Source organism: Ilyonectria robusta, assembly GCF_021365365.1.
Source record: "Ilyonectria robusta strain PMI_751 chromosome Unknown BGZ61scaffold_27, whole genome shotgun sequence".
NCBI lineage: Eukaryota > Fungi > Ascomycota > Sordariomycetes > Hypocreales > Nectriaceae > Ilyonectria > Ilyonectria robusta.
The window spans coordinates 404482-427197 of NW_025764461.1; the positions used below are offsets into that span (position 1 = coordinate 404482).

Consider the following 22716-nt stretch of genomic DNA (forward strand, 5'->3'; position numbering starts at 1 on the left):
ATTATTTGCCTCTATTGATTGCAAAGACTGCATGGCTTTGATCGAATATGATCATGTCGAATAAAGCTAGAAAAAAAAAAGGTATGTTTAATAGGATATTGCGCGACAGGGAGTTGTTTTATGTTGCTCGATGTCTTTACAACTGAGCTCCGACTTCCTTTATAAGTCACAAATATCTTACAGAGCATTCCTTGAATAGAAGCACCTCTTACACGGATACCCCTTCCCGAAAGAATAAGAAATGAGTGGGCGGGTTCGACTACTGGAAGTAAATTGTGCAACCAACATTCTCACCACCACAAACTCAGAATCAGGTTATCGATAGTTGAGAGTCTCTTACTAAACTACCAAACCCGATGGCTTCCGCGCATGAAGCTTCTATTTCTTAATGCTCTTTCATCGCAAGCAATCGGGATCGAGCTGAATTATCCAAGGCTTTGTCATGTGTCGAGAAACCATGCATTGCCAGGCGTATACGTCCAACTTCACAACTCAACTGCCATCGAATGGAAGACTGTTCAACCCAACGGTTGCAAGGGATCCCATGCTACATCAGCCGTGCGTACCTGATATCGGATGTCTCTACCCCGTTTGTGCCCATCGAATACCTAGGAGACTAAGACACGAGGGAATAAGTTGGATAGCAGTCATAGCGACATCGAAGTTGAAATCGGTCTGTTGACTTGAGAAGGCAGGACAGACGAACCAACGGACCTGTGACTTCTGTTCATCTTATGCACGTTAACCCTGCACTTTGGACTCCGAGCTACCCGTATCCAACATTGCCCATCCACCCACACACAATCTTGTCCCTAGACGATGACTCCAAGCGACCAACACGTTCATTTCAAACCGGCAGTACCGAAACCTCACACCCCTGGACCCGCAATGACAAAAAGTCCACAGAGTTGCGCCCGCCAGGCCCCTTGCCGCGCATCTCATGTACAGTTACCGATGAAGCCATTCCGCGCCGTAAGCACGTGCTGCGGTGACCCCGGCGCGAGATACCCGTAAATGCGCCTTGGACAATGCAGCAATCCAGCCCACAGTCCCCGGCGGGACGATTGCGATTCCACCAATGTCTTGTTTCCAGAACCAGATCGTGCCCAGGGTTGCCTTCCTGGTTTGACGGCGTCGCGTACATCTAGGTGTGGGCGGAACAAACTGGGGTCTCAGATGCGGGCGGTCGGGTTCATGTCGGCGTGGATCGTGGCATAGCGTCATTCGAAGGCATTTTGACGAACGCTGGAAGCACCGAAAGAGCAATAGGCATGTCGATCACCTAAATCGGAACAATGAAGGTTAGGCTTCTAGATTGTGACTGCAGGTTTTGGTTCCTCATTCTGAAGGATTATGGTATCACCGCCCTCAGGGTGAGCACAGGTATCCAGCAGATTGTAATCGCAATCTAATCGCCTGCGCATTATTCAATAAACAAATCGGGACAGCGTCAGGCTATGAGCGCGTATTCTTGTCTTGATGTGTCAGTACCCACAGCAGCCACGCTAGTTCCTACGGCATCTTACTCTATCGTATTAATCTTCAACAAGAGGTTGGTATCCACTTACCTTCCATCAGACTTGCTCCTGTGCCAAGATGCGATTTGCGAAGTTGCTGGTGAATAACAGTCCTCATCGTCCCTGAACTAGCGCAATATCCTGAGCTTAAATAAGCATAAATAGTGGTGGCAAAAAGAACTCTAAACGGAAGTCTTAATCAAATAGTGATGATGAGCATTTAAGTTGCTTTACACACCTGGCAGGTTCCTACATATGTCGTCACAGAAACAGGCATTAAGAAGCAAGTGTAGTGAGATGCTCCTCAGAGCTCATCTATTAGAGATCGGATCGGGGTATCGACATCATATCGCCTAATAACAACTGGCGGTGGGCAACAACAAACTCGCCATCCAAACCAAATTAACAACATATCCACGGTGAGTCTACAAGACCCATTAACACCATCAACGCTCCCAACTTCAAAAACGGACAAATTAATGCTGCTTGGTCTCCGCGCTCATAATGGCAGCATCCAGGGCCTCCTGGAGATCGAGGTGGAAGTAAGGTCGGTTAAGACCTTGGATAGCGACGAGACGGGAGTTGGAGGTACCCTTGCTCAAGTCCTTGTCTGAACCCTGGGCGCTGATAGTATCCACAGCCTCAATATCCTGGCGCATAGAGAGACGACCGGCCTTCTCTCCGAGAGCGATGGCAGCGGAAGGGCTGTCGTCGCCACCGAGGTCTGCAATACTGAAGATAGCCTTCCACTGGCCAGCGGTCTCGCCGTCGCGGGGGGTTCGGAAGCCAAAGCCAGCGGCAGCCAAGGCCCTCTTGGTCCAGCGGTTCTCGATATTGGCGAAGTGCCAGTCAACGACCTCGGGAGAAGCGAATCTGTCGAGCTGGTTGCGGACATCGATCAAGCCTTGGATGGAGGTGACATCGACGTTGTTGACAGTGGAAAAGTCGAGAATGACAGCCTTGAGGATAGGTCGCCCATCGTCGGCGTTCTCCTTGATGTGACGGGGCTCGCCGTCGTTCCAGGGTCGGTCCTGTTTAGATTGTCAGTGATTGGTTCCCATGTCGGATATTAAGGTTTTACTTACACCAAGCTTGCCCAAGAGAGAAGGGTTGGTTCGTCGGCAGCTTGCGAAGACGGTCTCGGTCAGGTGGTTGAGGTATCGGGAAGCATTGGGGTAGTTGAAGCCCTCTGCGAAGCGATAGATAAAGACACCGGGGTAGGGGGTTCGGACAACGACCTTGGGGTTGGAGCCATCGCCGTGGTCGAGAGGCAGGAAGCCAGCACGCAGAGAAGTCTCGTTCTCATCGTCGAGAGGGACCTCCTTCGCAATGGTGTCGGGGCTGGATGTGCCATCGTTGAGGTTGGCCTTCATGGTGCGGATGCGGACAACACCGAGGAAGCGGCCCTGGGTCTGGAAAAGTCGGACGATGACAACAGCAAAGGAGATGCTGATGGTGGTGTAGATTCCGTTCTCGATGCTGGAGAAGATGGTAACGAGGACACCAGCGAAGAAGATGGGCACCTCAAGGGGAGAGACGCGCCAGAACTGGTAAATGACCTTGGGAGGGGTGATGACATCTCCGACAGCGTGGATGATGACAGCGGCGAGAGCTGCGTTGGGAATGTAGAAGAAGACAGCAGTCAGAGCGTAGAGAGCCAGCAGCACAACAATTCCGGTAATGACACCGGCGAAGGGAGTGCGGACACCAGCCTTGGCCTTGATGGCAGTTCGGGAGAAGGATCCAGTGGCGGGGTAGGCACCGAGGAAGGGACCGAGCAGGTTGGTGACGCCAATGGCGACGAGCTCCTGCGAAGGGTCGATGATGTAGTTGTTGACACGGCCGAAGGACTTGGAGATGGAGATGTGCTCAATCAGGACGACGATGACGGCGGCGGGAAGCTCCGAGATGAAGGACTTGATGATGCGGACGTTGATCTCGGGGGCGGCAGCGTGGGTGAAGCCACTGGGGACAGTCTCGATGATGCTGACCATGGGATCATCCTTGCGGTGGATGTTGATGCCAGCGCTGATTCCAGTGTACAGCAGGATGACGAAGGCGGTTCGCAGGGTGGAGATGAAGAAGTACAGCTTGGCGCGCTGCGGCTGGCGCTTGGCGAGGGTCGAGCAGATGGCGCGGATGCCGTAGAGCATGACCAGGGCGGTCAGGCCGAGGGCAGCGTCGATCTTGGTGGTGCCGAGGTTCTTGAGGGTGTGGATGATGACCTCGTACGTGGGAGCACGCGTGTTGACGCCCTTGATGCCCATGAGCTTGGGGACCTGGCCGGCGGCGATGGAGACGCCGGAGCCAGTCATGAAGGCGCAGATGGCGGGGAGCGGGATGAACTCGACGAGCCATCCAATGCGGGCGAGGCCGATGAAGGTGACAATGGCACCGATGATGACGGCGAGAGCAGAAGCAACGACGTGACCCTCAACGTCGGGGATCGACTCGGCCGAGGCCAAAACGATGTTGCCTGTGACCTGCGACATGACTGCAACGGGCTGCAAGATGTCAGCTGGGCTGCGCTAGGAGTGTGGGGGAGGAGGTTGCAACGTACACCAATAGTGATATCCTTGGACGTGGCAAAGAACCAATAGATGAGCACACCCATGAAGGATGTGTACAAGCCATATTCGACGGGGAGTTGGGCCAATTGGGCATAGGCCATGGACTGGGGAACCACGACGGCGCCAACGGTGATACCTGTGGAGCGGGGAGTTAGCGATTGTCCATTGTCGTCTTTTTTGCTTCAACTGCGGCCGACTTACCAGCAATCAGATCACCAAGGAACCAGATCCAGTTGTACTTGCCAATCCACGACAGGAAGGGGAACAGGCTGTAGAGGTACTCGGCAATGCCGTGGATGGTAGGGGTGAACTCCTCGAGGAACTCGCCGACGGTGGGCTCGCGCTCAATGAAGGGGTCGGCGTTGGTGATGGAGGGCGCGCGCTCCTCGGGCTCGATATGGTCGGCACCGAGGAACTTTTCCAGGGCGGACCTGGCCTTGTTGGGAGGAGCAGTCATTCTGTCCAGCGGAGAGCAGAGAGTATGACTAGACAATCAGCTGGGGGAGGGGAATTGGGACGAGGGCGTCGTATTTGAGGCTGAAATGTCGCGGGCGGCGGAGACACAAAGTGTACTCGGGCTGTCGCTCGGTCGGTCGGGGAGTGGCACACACTAGAACTGCTGCCAAGATGGACAAGCTGTCGCCAAGGCCACACCAAGAGAGGGGGAATTGGATAGCGGCAGAGAATAGCGCGCCAGCAAGAAGGCGGTCGAGGCCGGCTGGGGAGTGTATGTGTGAGACTTGTGACCCGTGGCTCTGGTCGTCCAGGCAAGGCAAGTCTGGTGAGAGAGTGCTTGCGGGTTGAAGATGGAAGGCTCTGGGACTGGAACTGGAACTGGGAAAGAAGAGCGGCGAGGACGGGGTATTAATTAAGTTTCCGTCGACTCGGGAGACCGCGTAGTGCGCGTGGCGATCCAGATGGCGAGATGCATGGAGTCGAGTCTGGGCTTGGCTGGCCGGCGGTGGTGGAGCAAGCCTACGCAGACACCACCACAACTTCCATGTTCACTCGCCCAGAACAAGGCTCTACTCAGTCTGCTCAGTCTACTGCGAGGACACTACCACCAAGATCCCAGGGGTCGGCTGATGACTGCGGATCGTCGAGGATCACACCCAGGCCACACCGGGGCGTCGGGAGCGGCAGGGATGATGCATGCCCTCGGGGAGTACTGGTACAAGCTGCATCCTCACAGGACCCGCGCGTACCGTAGGAGTCACCCACGGCCGGAGCGTCGCGCAGAGAAGGGAGCGAGAGTCGAGCCAGGCGAACCACGGCCCCCTGTCGCCTGCGCATCGCTCACGCTTATTGGCAGCCTGGGCGGGGAGTTGGGTTGGCGTGGGGGATTGGGGGATTGGGGCCAGAGCGACAACCGGGGCCCCTTCACGCTTCCAGATTGCGTGCTGGCCGGGATGCGAGCATGCCATCGTCGTCATTGCAGGATCCACAGGCTTGCGTCTTCTTTATTGAGCTCGCGGCGGGGTTGGGACCTGGAGCTGTAGCTGTAGCCATCGAGTTAGAGTGATTAAACAAACTCGGCGCCGTACGCGGCTGACCCGTGCTGCGATTATTCGGGATGATGGCGGTGGTGACTTTCTGGCGCAGGGGGGGAAAAAGGGAAAAAAGGATGACTGGACACACACACTGTGGCTTCGGCCGCCCATCCCCCCTCCCCCCCCCCCCCCCCCCCCCAAATCATCTCAGGATAGAGCAGATACACCGCGTTCTCGCCTGTTGGAGGAATTTTGCACGCACGACGAAGTCGTCGACGATGGCGCAATCGAGCCACGAGCCAATGGAACCGCCGCCGCGTCCATCCAAAGCGGGTTCCCCAAGGACGCTTGGATCCTCACGCGCACGCCCCAGGCCCGTTTCGGCTTGGTGGAGAACAGCCCTGGGGAGATGGGCGCGGCCTTACCGCGTCCACATGGGAGTTGGATGCACATGTGCGAACGAGGGAGCGGCCAGCGCAAGGGCATTTGTGATTACTGAGGGAGGGAGGGAAGAGGAATCATGGCAGTCATGGAACCCCGCTCCACCCCATATGGCACAATTCATTGGGGTTCGGTTGGGGTTTGGCTGGGGTCCGTCTCTCCATCTTTGGTGGGGTTCATCCTCGGTGGGATTGTGCACCTCTCTTCTCCTCTGCCAAGCGCTTGCTGCCTTCCTTTCCTGCTTGCTGGCTTGCTCACTGCGTCTGCAGTACCTACACCCGGTGGAGGAAACAAGGTCGCCCATCTGCCAAAAGGAGGCAGCAAATTCCCTTCGTTCGGCTGGATCCAGCACCAGTGCCCATCACCATTCACCTCAAAATGGCATCATCACGAGCTAGCTCCCGTGCCAATCTGCACCAATCACATCCCCCAAGCTTTCCATTTGTCTTCGCTACGGGCTTGGTTAGCCCTTACTTACTCCGTAGTAGGCTTTCGTCCAGCGTCGGGCACTAGGACTCAGGTGTCCAGCGTTCGACCTGGCCGGCCCCACTCTCCCCGGAGCGGTAACCGTCTTCTCTCGCCAACTGTCAACAGCCAGCTGCCAGCTGCCAGCTGCCAACTGCTAAACCGTCCTCACCACTGACAACGTGCCGAAAGTCACCACCCCTGTCTGTGTATCTGGACCAAAAGAGATGCAAACACTTCCGCCATTTCCACCCCCATCCCACGCTTCATCACCCCCTCTCCGCCTGCAGCAAGTACCTCGTACGTACCCAACCGGCTCGTCGCGCCCAACGGGCAACCCAGCGTGGGCGTTACGTGGGGAATGTGGTCATGCCCATGTGTTTGATGACCACCACAAACGTGATGCCAATACTTTGTCTCTGTCTCGCCCAGGTTGCTCTCCACCGGAGCCAAGACAACGGCCCCTGGAACATGGCAGCTCCCGATGCAGCGAACACACAAATCTGCCCTTTGTCTTGTCCCGCTAACGGTTTCGAGATGGGGAATCACCAAACCGTCTCTGGCAGTTCTCCAGGCCTGGCGGTCCTCTCCCAGGAGTAGACGCTGCAACAGTCTGGGCTCGCCCCGCAGTCTCGGGAAGCCAGTACTAAGCGGTACAGACCACGCATGAAGTAAATCAGCTCGCTCTATGCATTCTCAAACTCACGAGACTCGTAAACCGTACTAGCGATTTCTTTTTCCATCTCAACCTGCCATCTATTCGGCCCAGCCGCACTGGCTTGGCGCCTCTCGAGGCCTAGGCCTTGTCTGTGTGCTGCGTTATGAGTCCGTCTCATGAAGCCAGCTCTGACGCAATAGACCCTGATATATTGCTACATTTCTAGCGCGCCTTTGGCTGGCTCTTTACTGCACTTTGCTCCGAATCACGAAAAACTCTTCGCAATCATGCCAGAATCTAATCACCCGCCAAGGGCCGTCCCATCCGGCCATCACTCCCACGGGCCATCGCCATGCTCGTTTGGAACGTCGGTGGTTTCCCCGTCTTGGACTTACGAAATGGAAATAGAGACTGCTGCACCTTGGAGTCGCAGCCGCCGGTCAGACCCGGAGCACGTCATTGGAGCCGTTCGTCTCATCCTTGCACGCTGAGTTGGCGCAGGGCGGCCAGCGGGGAGTATCCTCGCTTGCCGTCTCCTCTTTGAATCCTCCTGCATTGTAGATGGGGCTGTCCCATGCATCGGACCGTCGGCGCTCGTCCGACGTTCCAGCCTGCCACTGAGAGATTAACTGATCGAGAGGCCTCGCCGGTGCCACCGACCCCACGCATCGTGAGATCGCTTCCTTCACCTTCGGCCTAGGCGGCCTCGATTCGAGGCCATCTCCAAAGCTCCACAGGGCCTCGGCCTGACAGCGTCTCAACCCGGGTGGACATTGAGTTCGTATTGTTGGTTCCGCCCGACAGGCATTGGGAGTGAAAGCAATTAGCCAGTCAGAATCCCAACGTTGATCCTGCTATGACGAGACTTGATGATATGTTGACGAATCTGCGACAGCTTCCTGACAACTTTGAACTTCTCAGCTCGTGATGCATATCGCTTTGTGACACCACCGATAGATCAGCTTCGGTGAGGGGCCCCGGCCTAGCGTCCCAGTCTGCGCAGGCTGATGGTGGCAGCCCACGGAAATCATGCCAAGCGGCGTGCCGATCTGCCCAGGTTCACCCCTCCATCACCAAGAGATTTAGTCATGGCCAAGTCCTGGGGGAGACTGCATATCGCGGCAGTTTGGGTCTAGGCTCCCGGCGCCAGCTCCATGGATCTCCTGCCTGCATCACCGAGTACTGGTACATCTGCGTGCCCAGCCGGGATGGCACCCCCTTTACAGCCCCTAGACATGCGACCACCCGGCCGTACAGTCCCGGGGCGACGGTAATGACCGGTCGCCACCTGCAGAAAGCACGCCTTCAGCCGTCTGGGCGGTCTTGGTGAATCAAGAGGCTCTTCGTGGCGTTCTGCGGCCAAGCTTCGATCGCTTGGCAACACACCCTACTCGGCTTCCGGCACGGATCCTAGCCTCGCGAGGCCATCGACGACATTGATGCATGGGTTTTTGCCTCCGTGATGAGTTCGCCCCCATCCTAACTCTCGGTAATGGGGTCCACCGCCGACGTTCCTGAGAACCTTACCCCCATGCCCGCATGTCTAGCACCGAGGCCATTGGGTCGCAAGCACGCTCTTTTATGAGGACATGCTTCCGCCACGCCCCCATTGGTGAGATCAGCTGCAGGGAGGCCAGGCGAGATGGCCAAGGGCCTGCTCTTTGTCGGGGATACTTCCCTGGACTCAGAGTCTGGAATTGCGCGAGGCAGTGGAATATTGGTCTAGACGATGGCGTCGAAAGCCATGATAATGATGACAGCCTCGCGAGCAAGAATCACGTCGACGCGGTGCAGCTCTGCCGTGGATCTAGATCTGCCGCTGCGTCTAGTAGTTGCCACCCTGCGTGCCGATATCCCGAGATGTCTGGGCATCCAAGCCCGACGCAGACGCAGCCGGGAATGGGTATCCCATCGCGTGCTCTCCGCTCGAGACCCTGCAGGCCGATTATTTGAAATTATGCTCAGATTTTGGCTTTCAATTAAGCTTACCAATGACCCACCCGTCGAACCAGCATTGTGTATGATTTCTGGTATCCATCCTGGGTGTTGCGCGGGTCTGGCGTGGTGTTGAGGATACAGGCCAACACCAGACGTCGTCGAAATGGGGTGCGCTGAGGCTGTAAATGCATAAAAAGGGTTGCATTGGGTTTTCCAGGGTCCAGTGGATGGGATGGAGCCGGCCCATCTTTCACGCGCGAGTTTGGACGTTTTCGGGGAGTTCACGGGGAGCTGCAACTCGTGGTCGGGGAGTTGGTGCGCAGCAGCGTCGGGGAGTTTAGAAACGTACCGCCAACAGAGGTCCACCGAATACGCTCAACCACCGTGTCGGAGAGGTGGATGAACGATCGAGTTCAGGCAGAAATGAATAGAATCAATTGATCGAATTTACCAGGCCTCTCCAAGATGGGCTATGGACCCAGATTCATCGGATGCCTGACGACGCGCCCATCTCCATGCCTCAGCTCATGCTCTGGGTGCCAGACGATCCTAACAAACGCATCCACTCTCCCCTGAATTCCACACATCAATATCGTTTATTCATCATTGCACCAGTAGAGGTCCAGCCCATGACAATCCCTCGCACCAGCCTTGCGGCGAAGAACCGATACCTCGATTGCCGCGTTGGTTTCCTCGCGGAGAGATGACGCGGCTCGGGGAGTTCACCGCCAAAAGCACCCACTCGCCGCGCGTCGTAATTGAGCCGATAGCACGGAGGTGAGTCGTCACGGTAGACGTAAAGCTCATCTTGGGAGAAGAGATGCGTGGGTCGAGATTGCGACGAGCGCAGACGCAATCTGGTATTTTTGGAGCTGGAATCGAGCAAGGGTGGGATTGGGTTATGCCAACATGTGCTCTTGTGTCCGCCATGGCTCTAGGGTAGCATTTTCGTTCACAGAGTCATCATTACTAGAGTAAGACTGTATTGTGCGGGCGTGTCCCTTACTGCAACTGTATTTCAACCTTTATTAAGTTCAGTCAAAGTGATTCTATATGTCTCTCGTACGGTATCAACGAGATTCGATTGGGATGCGCGTCGAACTTATGCCTCCCAAATACTTTAAGATCATGTCAAAATCCCATGCAGGCCAATTTAGCAGACAAATTCCAACTTCACCAGGTCACTGCGTCTAGGGAGAGATCCTATTAGATGCCATATTGTGGACGTGACTCGTTTTACGGACTCTGATACACCGTGAAGGCTAGTGGAAGTGTGCACCTCAACCACACCCAAGTCACATTCTTCGGTGAGTGAGTCACAACGAAATAACTTGACTTGCTCGAGCGCACTGCAGCTTATATTCGCGCCTCAGTAATAACATAATTCTTCTCCTCTAAACATTTCCAATCCCCTTTCTCCTCATTTAACCCAGCGCATTCAAGATGGCAGCCTCCACGTTTAATCTGGAGCAGACAACTATCAGCTCCATCAGGTCTCTGCCTCCCGACACTTACCTCATCCATGCCACAAACTGCATCGCAGAATGGGGAGCCGGTATCGCAGCTGAGCTTGCTCTCGTTTTCCCAGCCGCATACACAGAGTACAAGAGATTTTGCATTGCCGCCAAGACCGAAGCATCAGCACCGTGGCCACCACAAACTCTCGGTGGGCGATGCCTCATTATCCCCCCACAACACGCAGATGTAGCGGCTGGTGCCCCGCGCATCCACATTGTCTGTGTCTTCACAAGCTATGGCTACGGACGACCGAATAATAAAACTGGGAAGCCGGGGAAGGACAACATTGGCAAGATTTTGGTTCAGACGTTGAGCTCCCTCAAGGAGCTAAGAGTGCAGCTGGAGGCAAAAGTGGCGGAGGCAGGAAAGAACCAGGACGAAAATTCGGAGAGTGATATTGTAATCTACTCACCAATGTTCAATTCGGGCGCTTTTCAGGTGCCGTGGGAGAAAACAACAGCTTTGATTGACAAGGCTTTCACAGGCTGGGGTGGCCGTTGGCTGGTTATGGAACCACCATTGAAATGAGAAGTATTGAGGATGAGTTGACTTACCATTGTAAGAACTTAGATGCCATGGAAATCAGTATTCGAGACTCAAGAAAGAGAACATAGGGTAGGTGTGTCTACAGCATATGTATATTGCAGCTCTGGCTACCCCCAATAGCATTCCAGACAGTTATATTAACATGAAATCGACTTCTAATTTAGCAATGGTGGTGCGTAGCAGCCAAGATTTATTGGGGCAGTCAATTCGTATTGATAGCTAAGGAGCAAATTGCATATCCAAGGGAGCTTTGGGGGTGTTATACTGAGCTTGATCACTTGTCTGAGTGATGGTGGTTCACAATGCTCACTGATGGAGTGGGGTCGTAGGTGAGCGCTCCTCATATCTGCTAACGCGAATACATGTCGGTCCGCTCACGCTCACCACTACTGCACAGCATCGAAACAATTACCGAGAATATCACCCTTGGCCAAAAAAGATGCAAAGGATAGCCGGCGAGTCTGAAATTTTGAAGATCTTCTCGGGATTCCTGTAGATCCAGTGTTGCACTTGCCCGATCATCTTGACACATGAATTTTAGATGCAAACTAACCGGATTCTAGATCAAAAGTTTTCAAATGCTCCTCCTCCAGCTGCCCTGTAAGAGACATTGTCGTATTCTTTTCAGGACTTCCTACTATAAGTGTATAAGTGTCTGTGCAAATTGGCCCTGTTGTATTAAAAAGAACAGGTGAAATAGCCTTTCTTTCGGAAGAAATTACTGACGGGCACATCGGTGGCCCAAATCCAGGATACATGAGATTCGGCTGGGGCAGCGTTAAGACACAGTGGGCTTCGCGCCCGCGACCACATTCAAGGCGGCCGGCGACCACCATCAAGGTGACCGGCGATCATTTTTTGGTGACCGGCGACCATTATTAAGGCGGCCCGGCGACTTTCGACCACAGGCTCGAAGCTTAGGGTGCCGAAACATCCGGTCCACTAGCATCGGACATCACTTTCTCCGTTAGTCGGAGTCGACCGGGTGTTAGACCGCCCGCGTTCAAGCGGCGTCCCAATTTACGCCTCAATGTAATGCAGCAGCGACATGGGTCATCCACATCAGGACACCTTTTTTGCCGCTTTAGCTAGATAGAGACACACAAAATCAACAGCCTCTACAAGACGGAAATGGATTATGGCGGGGGGTGAGTTCTGTCTTCGAGTCAAGTGACAATTGTGATATATCATGTCTCAGTCATATTTGGCAAAACATCATCCAGAGACTGCACGGTGCGGGATGCAGTCCCAACTGTCAGAAGGAAGGAAGGGGTGGTACTCAACGTCGACTGGGAAGAATAAAATAATAAAGAGGGACTTGCATATTACGTCCCGGTGATTTTGGGAATGTCGAAAGGAAATGCAGCGACGAGGGCGGCTGCGACAGCCGTAGTAAGGGAACTCAATGGCGCAAATGGTTTACTGGCTCGGAAGGGAAAAAGCATGTCTTCTCAATTGGTTGGCAGAATGCATGCCTTAAGTACAGGCTAGCTAGTCGCTAGGGATCCTGGACTTCATTAAAACACCAAACGCAAGCCGGTACTATCACCCATATTCTAAATAAATCGAAACATGCTGCAGAAAGCCGGATCATGAGCCTTAGGCTCCAGTCTCAACCGCCGTTAATTAGCATCACCAAGTTCCACAACCCTTCAAGATACCCTCACAATGTGACTGCGAGAGATTATTTCTTCAGTCGCAGAGCAAGATATGCCAGAAGCCTATACCCGCAAATAATGCCAATCATGATCCCAATCCATGTTCCTTCAAGACCTGTCTCAATCTTAAACGACTTTAAGACATCCGTACCTCGAATCTTCCCTTCAGCGTTCAAATCACCAACATACATGCACTGGTAGCCGCCATTCGCGCTCTGGGGGCAAGTATACGTCCGAGCCTTAAACTCGTTGACCATCATGCCTTGAAAGACGTATGCCTGATAATCGATGTAATGGAAAACATATTTCCAAAACGGGTTGAGGATGTTCATCGGCACAAGGAATCCATCGACAGCCATCCAGAGCCCATTTGCGAATGCCGTGATAGCCAGTGCGACGACGAAGATTGGGAAAATACTGGATACCAGCACAACAAGGGATTCGGCCGCCAGAAGGTCAAGAAAGAGCCAAAGGACCCACAGCATAAAGGCTGACCCGTCGGCACGGAAGTTGGAGAGCCAGTATTCGATAACAGAAAAGATGACTGTGATGAGAAAAAGGAACGGCAGACCGATGAGAAAGTTGGACACCATAAACGCCAAGGGCCCAACAAGGCCGTTTGCGCGCTCACGCTGGAACGTATGAAGATCCTCGAGGAAGGAGGGAACATAAGCGACGGCCATGAAAGACATGAAGGCGCCTCCGAAAAAGATTGCGTTGATGAATGGCTGGATGTACTCCTGTGACGATTTCAATCGAAGGAATACCGTTCCCATCAGGACGGCAAGGCCGAAATACATGATGACTCGGATCTCATAGGCGACGATATCGCGATAAGCCTTGATCCAGGAGCGGTGCAAGAGGGTCAGGGGGACCATCCACGCGCTTGCCTTGGGTATTTTGAGCTTCGCCAGGTCAGTCCCGGATGGCGTGGTTGCTACCCTCTCTATCTCCTCATCCAGAGCACGGCGTTCCTGGGTGCTCTTCCATGTCTTAATAATATGCTGCGTCCTCTCTATCACCTCGCCGTTTTTGTCGAGATCGATGTTGATGAGGTCGAGGAAGAACTCGGCCGGATTGGTAGCGGGTGGCATGTGATATCCGATTCGGTGGAAGTAATCGGGCGCGTCGTTGATGGCCCCGAAATAACACGTCTCGCCCACGGACAAGAGTGCCAATTTGTCGAACAGTTGATAGGTAATCGTAGACGGTTGGTGGATAGAGGAGATGACGATGAGCTAAGGGGGACCCGGTCAGTCTGGGATTATTGGTGAACAAGTTAGGACTCATGGAACTCACATTATTCCTCTTGGCGATATCTTTGATGTATCTAATCACTTCTGCACTCAGAGCTGAGTCCAGACCACTCGTAGGCTCATCCAAGAAGAGAATTCTCGGGTCAGTGACGAGGCGGCTCGCTATACCAAGGCGCTTCTTCTGGCCGCCACTGAGACCTTTCTTGATGGGAGTTCCAACAATGGTATGGGCCTGTCCCTGTAACCCAAAGCTGGCAATTAGGTCGTCGACCCGGCGGATGGCATCTTTTCTCGAGACATTGCTACATTTTGTTAGTTTAGTCTTGGAAAACCCAGAGCGGAATCTTGCCTTGGAAGTGCCAGCCGAGCAGCGAACATCATCGTCTCTTTTACGGTGATGCTGCCAATCAGCGCATCCTCTTGCTCCACATAAGCAGAGAGGTCTCGGGTGATGGCCATGTTAGCTGTTTGCCCGTTCGTCATGATTTGGCCGGTGGTGTCTGCTCCAGCAGCAGCGACTCGATGCGCGAGGGTGTTGAGCAACGTTGTCTTGCCAGAGCCGCTTGGGCCCATGATGGCCAGCATCTCACCGGCGTGCACCAAGCCAGCGCCCTCGGACAGAATGTTCTTAGGTTTCCCAGTGTTTCTGTCCTTGACGACAACCTGCATCTGCCGCCACGAGAAGTTGTCGACGATGCTGTTGATAAGGTGTGCCGTAGGCACGTCGTTGAGCTCGATGTCTGTGTTGGAATCCATGTCGATTGCCATTGATTAGGGTCGCTTGCTTGGTGTGAGTTTGGAGTGAATTATTAAGACCGTAGGTCGAACGAAAGGGACAGCCAGAGTAGATCTGTTCTTGAGTTGCGTAGGGGACCGAGAAGTCAAGACCTTGTGGGAAAGAGTCGATATTTTAAATACTGCAATACATACACAGACCTTTGATGAGACAAGCTTCACCACCACTAATTCTACAAGTGCTGTAGAATATTAAAGTTCATGACCACAGAGGTTTTGCTGTAAGTGACGTAAGGCCACCAGTCTGTAGTCGCCGAGGTGGAAGACGCTAAATATTGGTACTAGTATAGAAAGGTGACAGGATTTGCCAAGTAGTCCAACAGGCCGAAAGATGGTCGCCGACCAGGGCCTCTGGATTGTTAGCCTTCGGTCACTGTACACCGGCCATTAATTCTTTCGGGGTGATTTCCCCTACTGTCACGGCTTAGCCATCTTGATGACTTTAAGTAAGAACTCGTTTGGACAGAATAAATGTAGCTTCCGTATGCGTCACCTACTAGCTATTGCTGCACACAAGTTTGCTCGCTTATTATATAGATGAATGGGCAAGCTATTTGCATGCCGTGTAAACCAGGCCTAAGAATTATCGAAACAGCCAAGGTGTAGCAATATGGAAAACACTTAGAAGGAATCAAGGGCTCGTATGCAGTGAACGAAGCCTAAATCCGCAGCCGGCTCTGGTCGGCGACCACATCTGCCGGTATCAAGCTGTCTGACAAACCCCAGCCCCTTTCCCACCGCCCCATGTGCCGAGGGTCCGAAGATCCGAGGATCCGGAGAAGATACAACTAGCGCTGCCATTACAGTGTTTGCTCTGACTAATCTGTTCAATAACTGAGACAGACAATAAATGAGGACTGCTAACGTCTCTTGACTAGCCCATACTTTTATTCCCCGCTGCACGTTCCCTACGTGTCGCTGGAAGACGTTGTATCCCCGGGGTCGATCATTTCACCTCGGCGACCAGGGATCGGTGACCTTGGGTCGATCACGGCGAAATCTCTTCAAGTATAAAATTTAAATGTCTGCATATGTTTTATTATTCAAAATACGGACTTTGCGTGTCAGATCTTATCTTTTCGATAACTTAAGAACATACATTTACTTTTACCATCCCTTTCCATTCACCACATGGTCTTTAATAACCGCACCACCATGACAAACAAGCCCCACAGGAGGGTTCAGAAGGCATGCGAGAGGTGTAGAATGAAAAAGACAAAGGTAGGTGGCCTAATCAGTAAATCCTACAACTCTATGCGTGGATTTTATGGATGCAACTAGTGCGATGGCGAGATTCCTTGCAAAAGGTGCAAAGACGACGAACGGATATGCACAGTCAGCGTTAAGAGGACCATTCCATGTAAACAGACGCCTAGAGGGTAGGTAATATGCCTCGTACTGCTCTCGTGTGAGGTCACTAACACGTCGCGCGCAGATACGCCGAGGTCCTGGAGCACACCCAGTACATCCTGATAGCAACCGTTTACAAGCTGTACGGCATGGTTAGGAACTCAGAGCCTTGGGAGGTGGATGAGCCCCAACTCAATGACCGGGGTCAGCCCGTCGTCCAACACATTGCGCAGATGCTGGGCTGCGTTGGACCCAATAACGATGTTGATCTCCCTACCCACTCCGTCTTCCCCGAAGATGCGATGGGCATGGAGGGGCTTTGCCGCGAGCTGGAGGAACAGGAGCGATACGAAACGGGGTCGACACTAAGTCATGAAAGAGGCACGAAATCACCTTGCAATGGCCTCGACGAAACTGCCTTACGGGAGCCAGACGATTCGGGCGTCGGGCAGGACTCCTGCGGGATCGCCTTTGCCACTGAGACTGCCATGGACCTGCCGCCTCAGTACTTCAGCACGACTAGTGACGACCTGAAGTTTGATAGCGCTGCGTCCCCCAACATGAACTGGAATGCACCGTTTCCCGACATTGCCCCCAAACCCTTCGCCTGGTCTATACCCGACACCAAGCACGGCGACCTGAGAATGGGCTACCTTCAAAAGGCCGATACAATGCAGAACATGGACACAATCGATCAGGGTCTTGTGAACTTCGGGGTTGATGCGATGGAGTTGCACATCTTGTCGTACAGTTCAGAGGCGAGGCATCGAGGAATCCCAGGATGTCTACGATTACTACAGTCAGGTGGAACTAACAATGGCGGGTATTAGCGATACGAAGGGTGCGATAAATGACGGTGATTACCCAAGTCTATATGTACAATTAATAAATGGCTGTTTCTCTTTTATACACTCCCATCTACCTCGTTGTCAGCATGTGGAAAGACCATTCTAATAGAGCGCTATTTGTCGAGCGGAAGACAAGATTCCTGGCTCCTGCTGGACTGGCAGCTAGTCATCTCCCGAGCTTTGATCCTCCTATTGTGCCAAGACTTGCGCAGGTTGTGGCTGAAACCTGGTCTCGAGGCCACGCCGAGATGCATTCTGCCGCTCCGTCTGAGCGATACGTGTGCGCATCGTATCTAAGGACTCTATGGAATATGCTGTATCTTCGTGGGGCGGTGGGAACATGGATAATGGATGACGGATGGAAGGAACTTCAGGACAAGGAAGAGTCCCAGGCATCTGTTTTAGGCTGCATTTATTAGTCCAGCTACGTAATGGTAGGGGTCATGGGTGTTGGTAAAAGAGCCACTCTAGCCGTCAAAAACAATGCTGGTTTAGAGTTATTGACTTGACCGGGGATTCCTCGTCGGAAGGGAACGGGCCTTTCGGTCACGTCGTTAGCTTGTCAAAAAAGCCAATTTGAAAAGTATAAAGAGATTAATCTCGCAATGGCTAAGGTATGTCGACAGGCTGGGCCGGCCCAAACGCAGGGCTTCGCTGCGTAGTCGCAATTGTTGCATCTGCCGCGTTGGTGCTGCCTGGAATATGATATTCCAGCGATGATAATATCGAAAGTGAGCTCAACGCGATTAATAACTTGAGCGATTCGCCGACCGCGTTGTTTGTCTTGTCTCTGGCAGCGAATGCCAATACCGCACTTCCGAGTCGGCCAAGGAGAACGACGCTAGAAAAGGCCAGGAACCAGCATGATGCAGATCATTACAAGTCTGTTCCGGCATCAACGGCACAATCCTAGGAAATACGCCCGTCGAGCCGGAGGGTTTTGATAGGAGGATCGTTTTAGGGTTTTTCATTTGCGAGCAGATTTTCCCCATTTGAGCCCCTCTCTTCCTTGAATGCTCCGTACCTGCAGCCAAGTGCCGGGAGTGCATCTGAAGTTTTCATTCCCTATACCGGGGCATGGTTGGTCACCCCATTAAATCGTGTTGCGTGGGATTGTACCTGGACCCTGCAGGACCAATAGCTTGCCTAGGAAGCCTTGAATGCGAACACCTTATTAGCCTTTCGAAGCCCGTCGAACACACGGAGGGCATTCGGAAATGAAAGCACCGTCAGATCACTGACGAAGTCCGCGGGCTTGGCACCGACCTGCGCCCTACAGATAGGGGCAATTCGTGTTAGTGAACTCAAACTAAATTAAACCACGGGATTATTACCAACATCTCCGACCTCTTTCTGGTCGTTCATCTTCGCTTCATATAAATCCATCGCCGGAGTTGATGTTTTCCTAAGCTTGGTTCTTACGTCCATACTCTTGCTCTTACTGGCATTCTTTTACTTGCCGTTTTTGGTTCCGTCTGGGTATGTGCTGCCAAATATATCCATCTAATATATCGATCGTTACCACATTGGAACTTCCTTTCCGCGAAGAATCACCTACGGACTGGTGATCTAAGCATCATGGGTCCCAGAAATATCATTGTTGGCGCTTTGCTTTGTGCGGTTGGAGTCCAGGCAGCTATCCCCAAGATTCATGGGTTCAGACTTACTTGGGCTGATGACTTCAACGGGTACCTTAACACCCTACCCGATGAAAAGAACTGGATTATCGATACCGGCACTAGCTATCCGGGTGGCCCTCCGGCTTGGGGTACCTGGGAAATCCAGACGTATACGAATAGCACCGAGAATGTCCGTGTGAATGGCAAGGGTGATCTTCTGATAACCGCCCTGCGAAACTCTTCTGGATCATGGACGTCTTCACGGATCGAGACTCAGCGGACGGACTTTATGGCACTGCCGGGAGGGAAAATGCGAATCCAGGCTGATCTGAAGATTCCCGACGTGGGCAGCAACGGCCTCGGGTACTGGGCTGCCTTTTGGACTCTCGGCAGCGAGTTTCGCGGCGACTACTGGTACAACAATCCATCTTAATTCAACCTAGACGTAGTTCTAACGACTGAGTGATCTAGGAACTGGCCCTCTATTGGAGAGTATGATATCATGGAGAACGTCAACACCCTTGACCGGGTCTGGGGCGTGCTACATTGCGACAAAAACCCCGGCGGCGCTTGCGATGAATCCAACGGCATCGGAAACAGCCGACCATGCCCCGGCAGTTCTTGCGCAGGGAACTTCCACACCTACGCCATTGAGGTCGACAGGACGGGGTATCCTGAGACGCTGAGCTGGTTTGTTGATGGGGAGCAGTTTCACCAAGTCAACGAAACGCAATTGCCGGAAACCGTTTGGAAGAAAACGGTGCACCACCCTCATTTCATTCTCCTCAACTTGGCCATGGGCGGTGGCTTCCCGAACGGCGTTAATGGTGGTCCGACGCCAACCAACAGCACTGTTTCAGGAGGCACGTACGAGATCGGATATGTTGCTGTATATAACTCAATCGGCCATCGCCATTATCACGGCAATGCTGCTCTTGACATTCATCTAGGCGCCTGAGAAAGGGATATTTTTGGAGGCCGGAGGGCTTCGCGGGATTGGAGCGGTCATAGTTACAGTAGTATATGGCTTACCTGGCCACGCGGCTACTGGCGTCTTTCTTTTTCTTTGTCTCTCCTTCCTGTCTTCTCTTCTTTAATTCAAATTTATTCCGACCCGTCCCACGACTCCGCTTCCCTAATCGTCAGCTTGACCCGTCTCTGTACTGTATTCCCCACGAAGACATCTCTCGCGCCTTGGACAGGACCATAATGCCGTCTAGCGGCCTACACCGCAACAGCTAGATGCACAGGCTATAATTTAGGGGCTGCACGGCCTCGGAACCGCGTGGCTGTAAATATTTGTAGTTCTGGTCCCCTGCAGCTCCACGCTATTACACGCCCAGCTACCCAAATACACATCGTGAGAGTAGCTGTCACGCCCAGCCAGGTCAGGGCCCGGCGAATCTGGGCACTGGAAGCAGCGAGACTGTCAAAAATGAGGGTACATTTTGGCCAGTTATAAACTTTGGCTCAGGAGAATGGCCTTCGGGGAGCTGATGATGGACTTCGGTGGGGATGCCCAAATGTATAGTATTGACATTTGCCGGCGTATTCAGTTGCCTCTTGGAGCGATCCTTCAAACTCAACCACCTTCCAGTAGCCTAAAACATTCCTAACACTCGATCAGATGGTTTAAACTATGGTTATGAGTCTGAGGATCAAGCTGTGACATGATGTACTTCGTAGTGACTAGCTCCCAAAGGTGACTCTTACGAACCAACGACTGGGATGATTGCGCGATACAGACTGACGAGGGTGTTCTCATCCCCACTCAGAATTAGGAATCACATTGTGCTAACCGAAATTTAGCCTTGTCCGATTACGGTCGGGTCCTTCTGATATAATGACTCAATAAGTCAATGGTGTTAACTTCGTCATCGCAAACTTCATCTTCAATTAAATTTGATCGAGAATCAAACCCAAAATGCCGAGCAACATTTTTACCTACCGTGCTGTTCCAGATGGGCTGCTGCAACTTGTCACGAGCCACCTGCCATTCTCGTTGCCCCTTCTAAGACGACTGCAATATACATCGTTCAAGCACGGGCTAACCCCGACATCGAGAATCATATTGGTTTCCGACACTGGGGAGATTGGTGATGAGCTTCCTCCACCGACAAGATTTACCGTGGCTTATGTCGATGTTGGCAGCGATCACAACACTCAAATGTGGCTGTACTCGACGCTCGAGGATCAGAAGGAATTGAGTGCAGATGATGACTTATTTTATGAACAGCAACTCAGGGGACTTGTAGATGAAATAATCTTCATTGACAAGGAATATGGTGGCAAGCTAGCGCATTCCAATGCCGTGCTAATTGGAACTCTCAACTCGAGCGTTCGCGCGATTTTGGAGAGGACCGGACGAGTCATCGGGAGAAAATCTGGAATCTACGACAAGTGGCTCTTCAGGGTCGAGGACGTTCCAGAAAATCATTCACCACTCCCCGACGGGATGCATTGGGCCACTGCCACATTGGATGACTGCAAGGTTGCCATCTCGCGCTCGGATATTCCACGGACAGCGTGAGAAGGCCCGAAAATACTTGAACTGGCAGGTTTACTAATTGGCGTTGAATAAAGAGAATCGCTATCTTTGCTTCCAAGCTCGATGATCAAACTCGAGGATGGGACGCCAATCGCGTGGGCGTTTCTCAGTAGGTTTCCCCGAAACTAGCAAATGTCGACTTGCTAACTTGACTGCAGGCCCGGATGGATCGCTGGCCAGCCTTCATTGTGAAGTTTGTTGCCCTCTCTCTTCACCGATTCTTGAACTAAGAAACGATATTAGGAACCATACCGGCGGCGAGGCTTGGCCAAGACATTGGCCGCGAAGCTTTTCCGAGAGAGGACTTATGATTACGGTAATGACGGATGGTGCTCCGCTGACGTGTCGCCGGACAACGACGGCAGCCGCGGGATGTGCATGCGTCTGAATGGAAAGCCATACTGGACTTTGTCGTGGTGAGTCACAAAAAACCTACCGAGATAGGATCTCAATTGACGTCATGTTAGGGTTCTCTTGGTTGTGAGAGCTGCAGTGGAGGGAGAAACAGAGGGAAGACGATAAATGAGACTTTGACTAGAGATATGCAATTCAGGTTTCCGTAACTTGGATCCTCTACAATGCGGTGTGTTCCATGTGGATCTTAGATCTTTCTGCTGGGCAATGGGTCAGAACAATCGAGATATCAACTTCATCGATGAGGCCACCGCCAGATAGGGAGAAACTACATCGTCATCGGTAGATCTTAATCAGCAGATTTAGTAATATCTTATGACCTGGCACGGTTGGGATTTTATAATGATGGGTAAACCAGCTTCGTACGTGAACAAGGCCATGATCGCGTGGAGATATTCTGTAGACGAAATCGTCGAGTGACCCGGTTTCAGATGTTACAGCACCGTAATTCCTCGCATTTGCCGCAACGATTCACCCATGAATTCCTGGCCTAAATAGTAGTTCCGACTAGGAACGGTCTCGGACATAGGCTCAGGGTCAGATGCAAACAGGCTTCGGCTCTATAAAACGCTCCTGGAGTGGTTCCAGACAATGACTCAGATTTGACTCTGGATTCAACAAAATGTCTTAAAGTAGCAGCAAGCGGGAATTGAGCAAAAGTACGGAAGATTAAAACAATTGTTCTGATAAGAATCTCTAAGTAATATATAAAACTTCATGGTATCTTATGAAAAAGTTCTGTCCAGGTCTTGTCCGCGACTTCGAAGATCGGCGATGCGGCCCGTGGTCGAGGGGAAATGTACTTCGCAACCACCGCGTCTCGAGGGTCAGTAAGCATTGGGGGGAGTTGGGAAACGAGAAATAAACGAACTGGGAAAGTCTCAGTCTCGACGTAGTCAATCTCTTAAATCCCCAATGCGACAAGAGACAAATAATCCCCTCGGCGTATTCTCCAGTCTCTCGGCTTCCGGATTGATGCGCCAGGCTAGGCGACACACCTTATTAGGGATCAGCCACGCGCAAACCCTCGAGCCACCAAATGTGCGCCGCCGTTTCCGTTTTCATCGAGAGCTTCGGTTAAGTAT

The 22716-nt window shown here is 52.6% G+C and overlaps 7 protein-coding genes across 7 annotated transcripts; 5 read left to right on the top strand and 2 right to left on the bottom strand.

Annotated features, from left to right (window-relative positions):
• Positions 1-1993: 1993 nt before the first annotated feature.
• BGZ61DRAFT_538198 (sulfate transporter family-domain-containing protein) lies at positions 1994-4544 on the bottom strand (the record flags this gene model as incomplete). Its single annotated transcript, XM_046254626.1, has 4 exons — positions 1994-2548; positions 2603-4021; positions 4078-4223; positions 4289-4544. The coding sequence occupies 4 exons, from the start codon at positions 4542-4544 to the stop codon at positions 1994-1996; spliced, it is 2376 nt and encodes a 791-aa protein (XP_046097963.1).
• Positions 4545-7222: 2678 nt separating this feature from the next.
• Positions 7223-9255, top strand: BGZ61DRAFT_461448 (uncharacterized protein). Its single transcript, XM_046247170.1, has 2 exons — positions 7223-9075; positions 9131-9255. The coding sequence occupies exons 1-2, from the start codon at positions 8681-8683 to the stop codon at positions 9210-9212; spliced, it is 477 nt and encodes a 158-aa protein (XP_046097964.1). The 5' UTR covers positions 7223-8680; the 3' UTR covers positions 9213-9255.
• A 1267-nt stretch (positions 9256-10522) lies between these two features.
• On the top strand, positions 10523-11125 carry BGZ61DRAFT_365468 (uncharacterized protein; the record flags this gene model as incomplete). The annotated part of the gene is made up of 2 exons (XM_046241615.1): positions 10523-10948; positions 10988-11125. 2 exons carry the CDS (start codon positions 10523-10525, stop codon positions 11123-11125), a joined length of 564 nt encoding a protein of 187 aa, XP_046097965.1.
• Positions 11126-12827: 1702 nt separating this feature from the next.
• Positions 12828-14813, bottom strand: BGZ61DRAFT_365428 (ATP-binding cassette sub-family G member 5; the record flags this gene model as incomplete). Its single annotated transcript, XM_046241609.1, has 3 exons — positions 12828-14039; positions 14101-14342; positions 14390-14813. 3 exons carry the CDS (start codon positions 14811-14813, stop codon positions 12828-12830), a joined length of 1878 nt encoding a protein of 625 aa, XP_046097966.1.
• Positions 14814-16007: 1194 nt separating this feature from the next.
• BGZ61DRAFT_483947 (uncharacterized protein) lies at positions 16008-17032 on the top strand (the record flags this gene model as incomplete). Its single annotated transcript, XM_046249540.1, has 3 exons — positions 16008-16073; positions 16134-16231; positions 16288-17032. 3 exons carry the CDS (start codon positions 16008-16010, stop codon positions 17030-17032), a joined length of 909 nt encoding a protein of 302 aa, XP_046097967.1.
• Positions 17033-18628: 1596 nt separating this feature from the next.
• Positions 18629-19627, top strand: BGZ61DRAFT_365307 (endo-1,3-beta-glucanase; the record flags this gene model as incomplete). The annotated part of the gene is made up of 2 exons (XM_046241596.1): positions 18629-19083; positions 19141-19627. The coding sequence occupies 2 exons, from the start codon at positions 18629-18631 to the stop codon at positions 19625-19627; spliced, it is 942 nt and encodes a 313-aa protein (XP_046097968.1).
• Positions 19628-20533: 906 nt separating this feature from the next.
• On the top strand, positions 20534-21974 carry BGZ61DRAFT_461450 (uncharacterized protein). Its single transcript, XM_046247171.1, has 5 exons — positions 20534-21195; positions 21253-21326; positions 21376-21410; positions 21461-21633; positions 21685-21974. Exons 1-5 carry the CDS (start codon positions 20594-20596, stop codon positions 21737-21739), a joined length of 939 nt encoding a protein of 312 aa, XP_046097969.1. The 5' UTR covers positions 20534-20593; the 3' UTR covers positions 21740-21974.
• Positions 21975-22716: the final 742 nt, after the last annotated feature.

Bases quoted from the DNA above. Each gene is read 5' to 3' on its own strand.
- BGZ61DRAFT_461448 (XM_046247170.1), top strand. From the start codon at position 8,681: ATGTCTAGCACCGAGGCCATTGGGTCGCAAGCACGCTCTTTTATGAGG. The intron at 9,076-9,130 runs CTGCAGGCCGAT...AATTAAGCTTAC, and splicing joins CGTGCTCTCCGCTCGAGACC to CAATGACCCACCCGTCGAAC.
- BGZ61DRAFT_461450 (XM_046247171.1), top strand. From the start codon at position 20,594: ATGCCGAGCAACATTTTTACCTACCGTGCTGTTCCAGATGGGCTGCTG. The intron at 21,196-21,252 runs GTGAGAAGGCCC...CGTTGAATAAAG, and splicing joins TCGGATATTCCACGGACAGC to AGAATCGCTATCTTTGCTTC. The intron at 21,411-21,460 runs GTTTGTTGCCCT...AAACGATATTAG, and splicing joins TGGCCAGCCTTCATTGTGAA to GAACCATACCGGCGGCGAGG.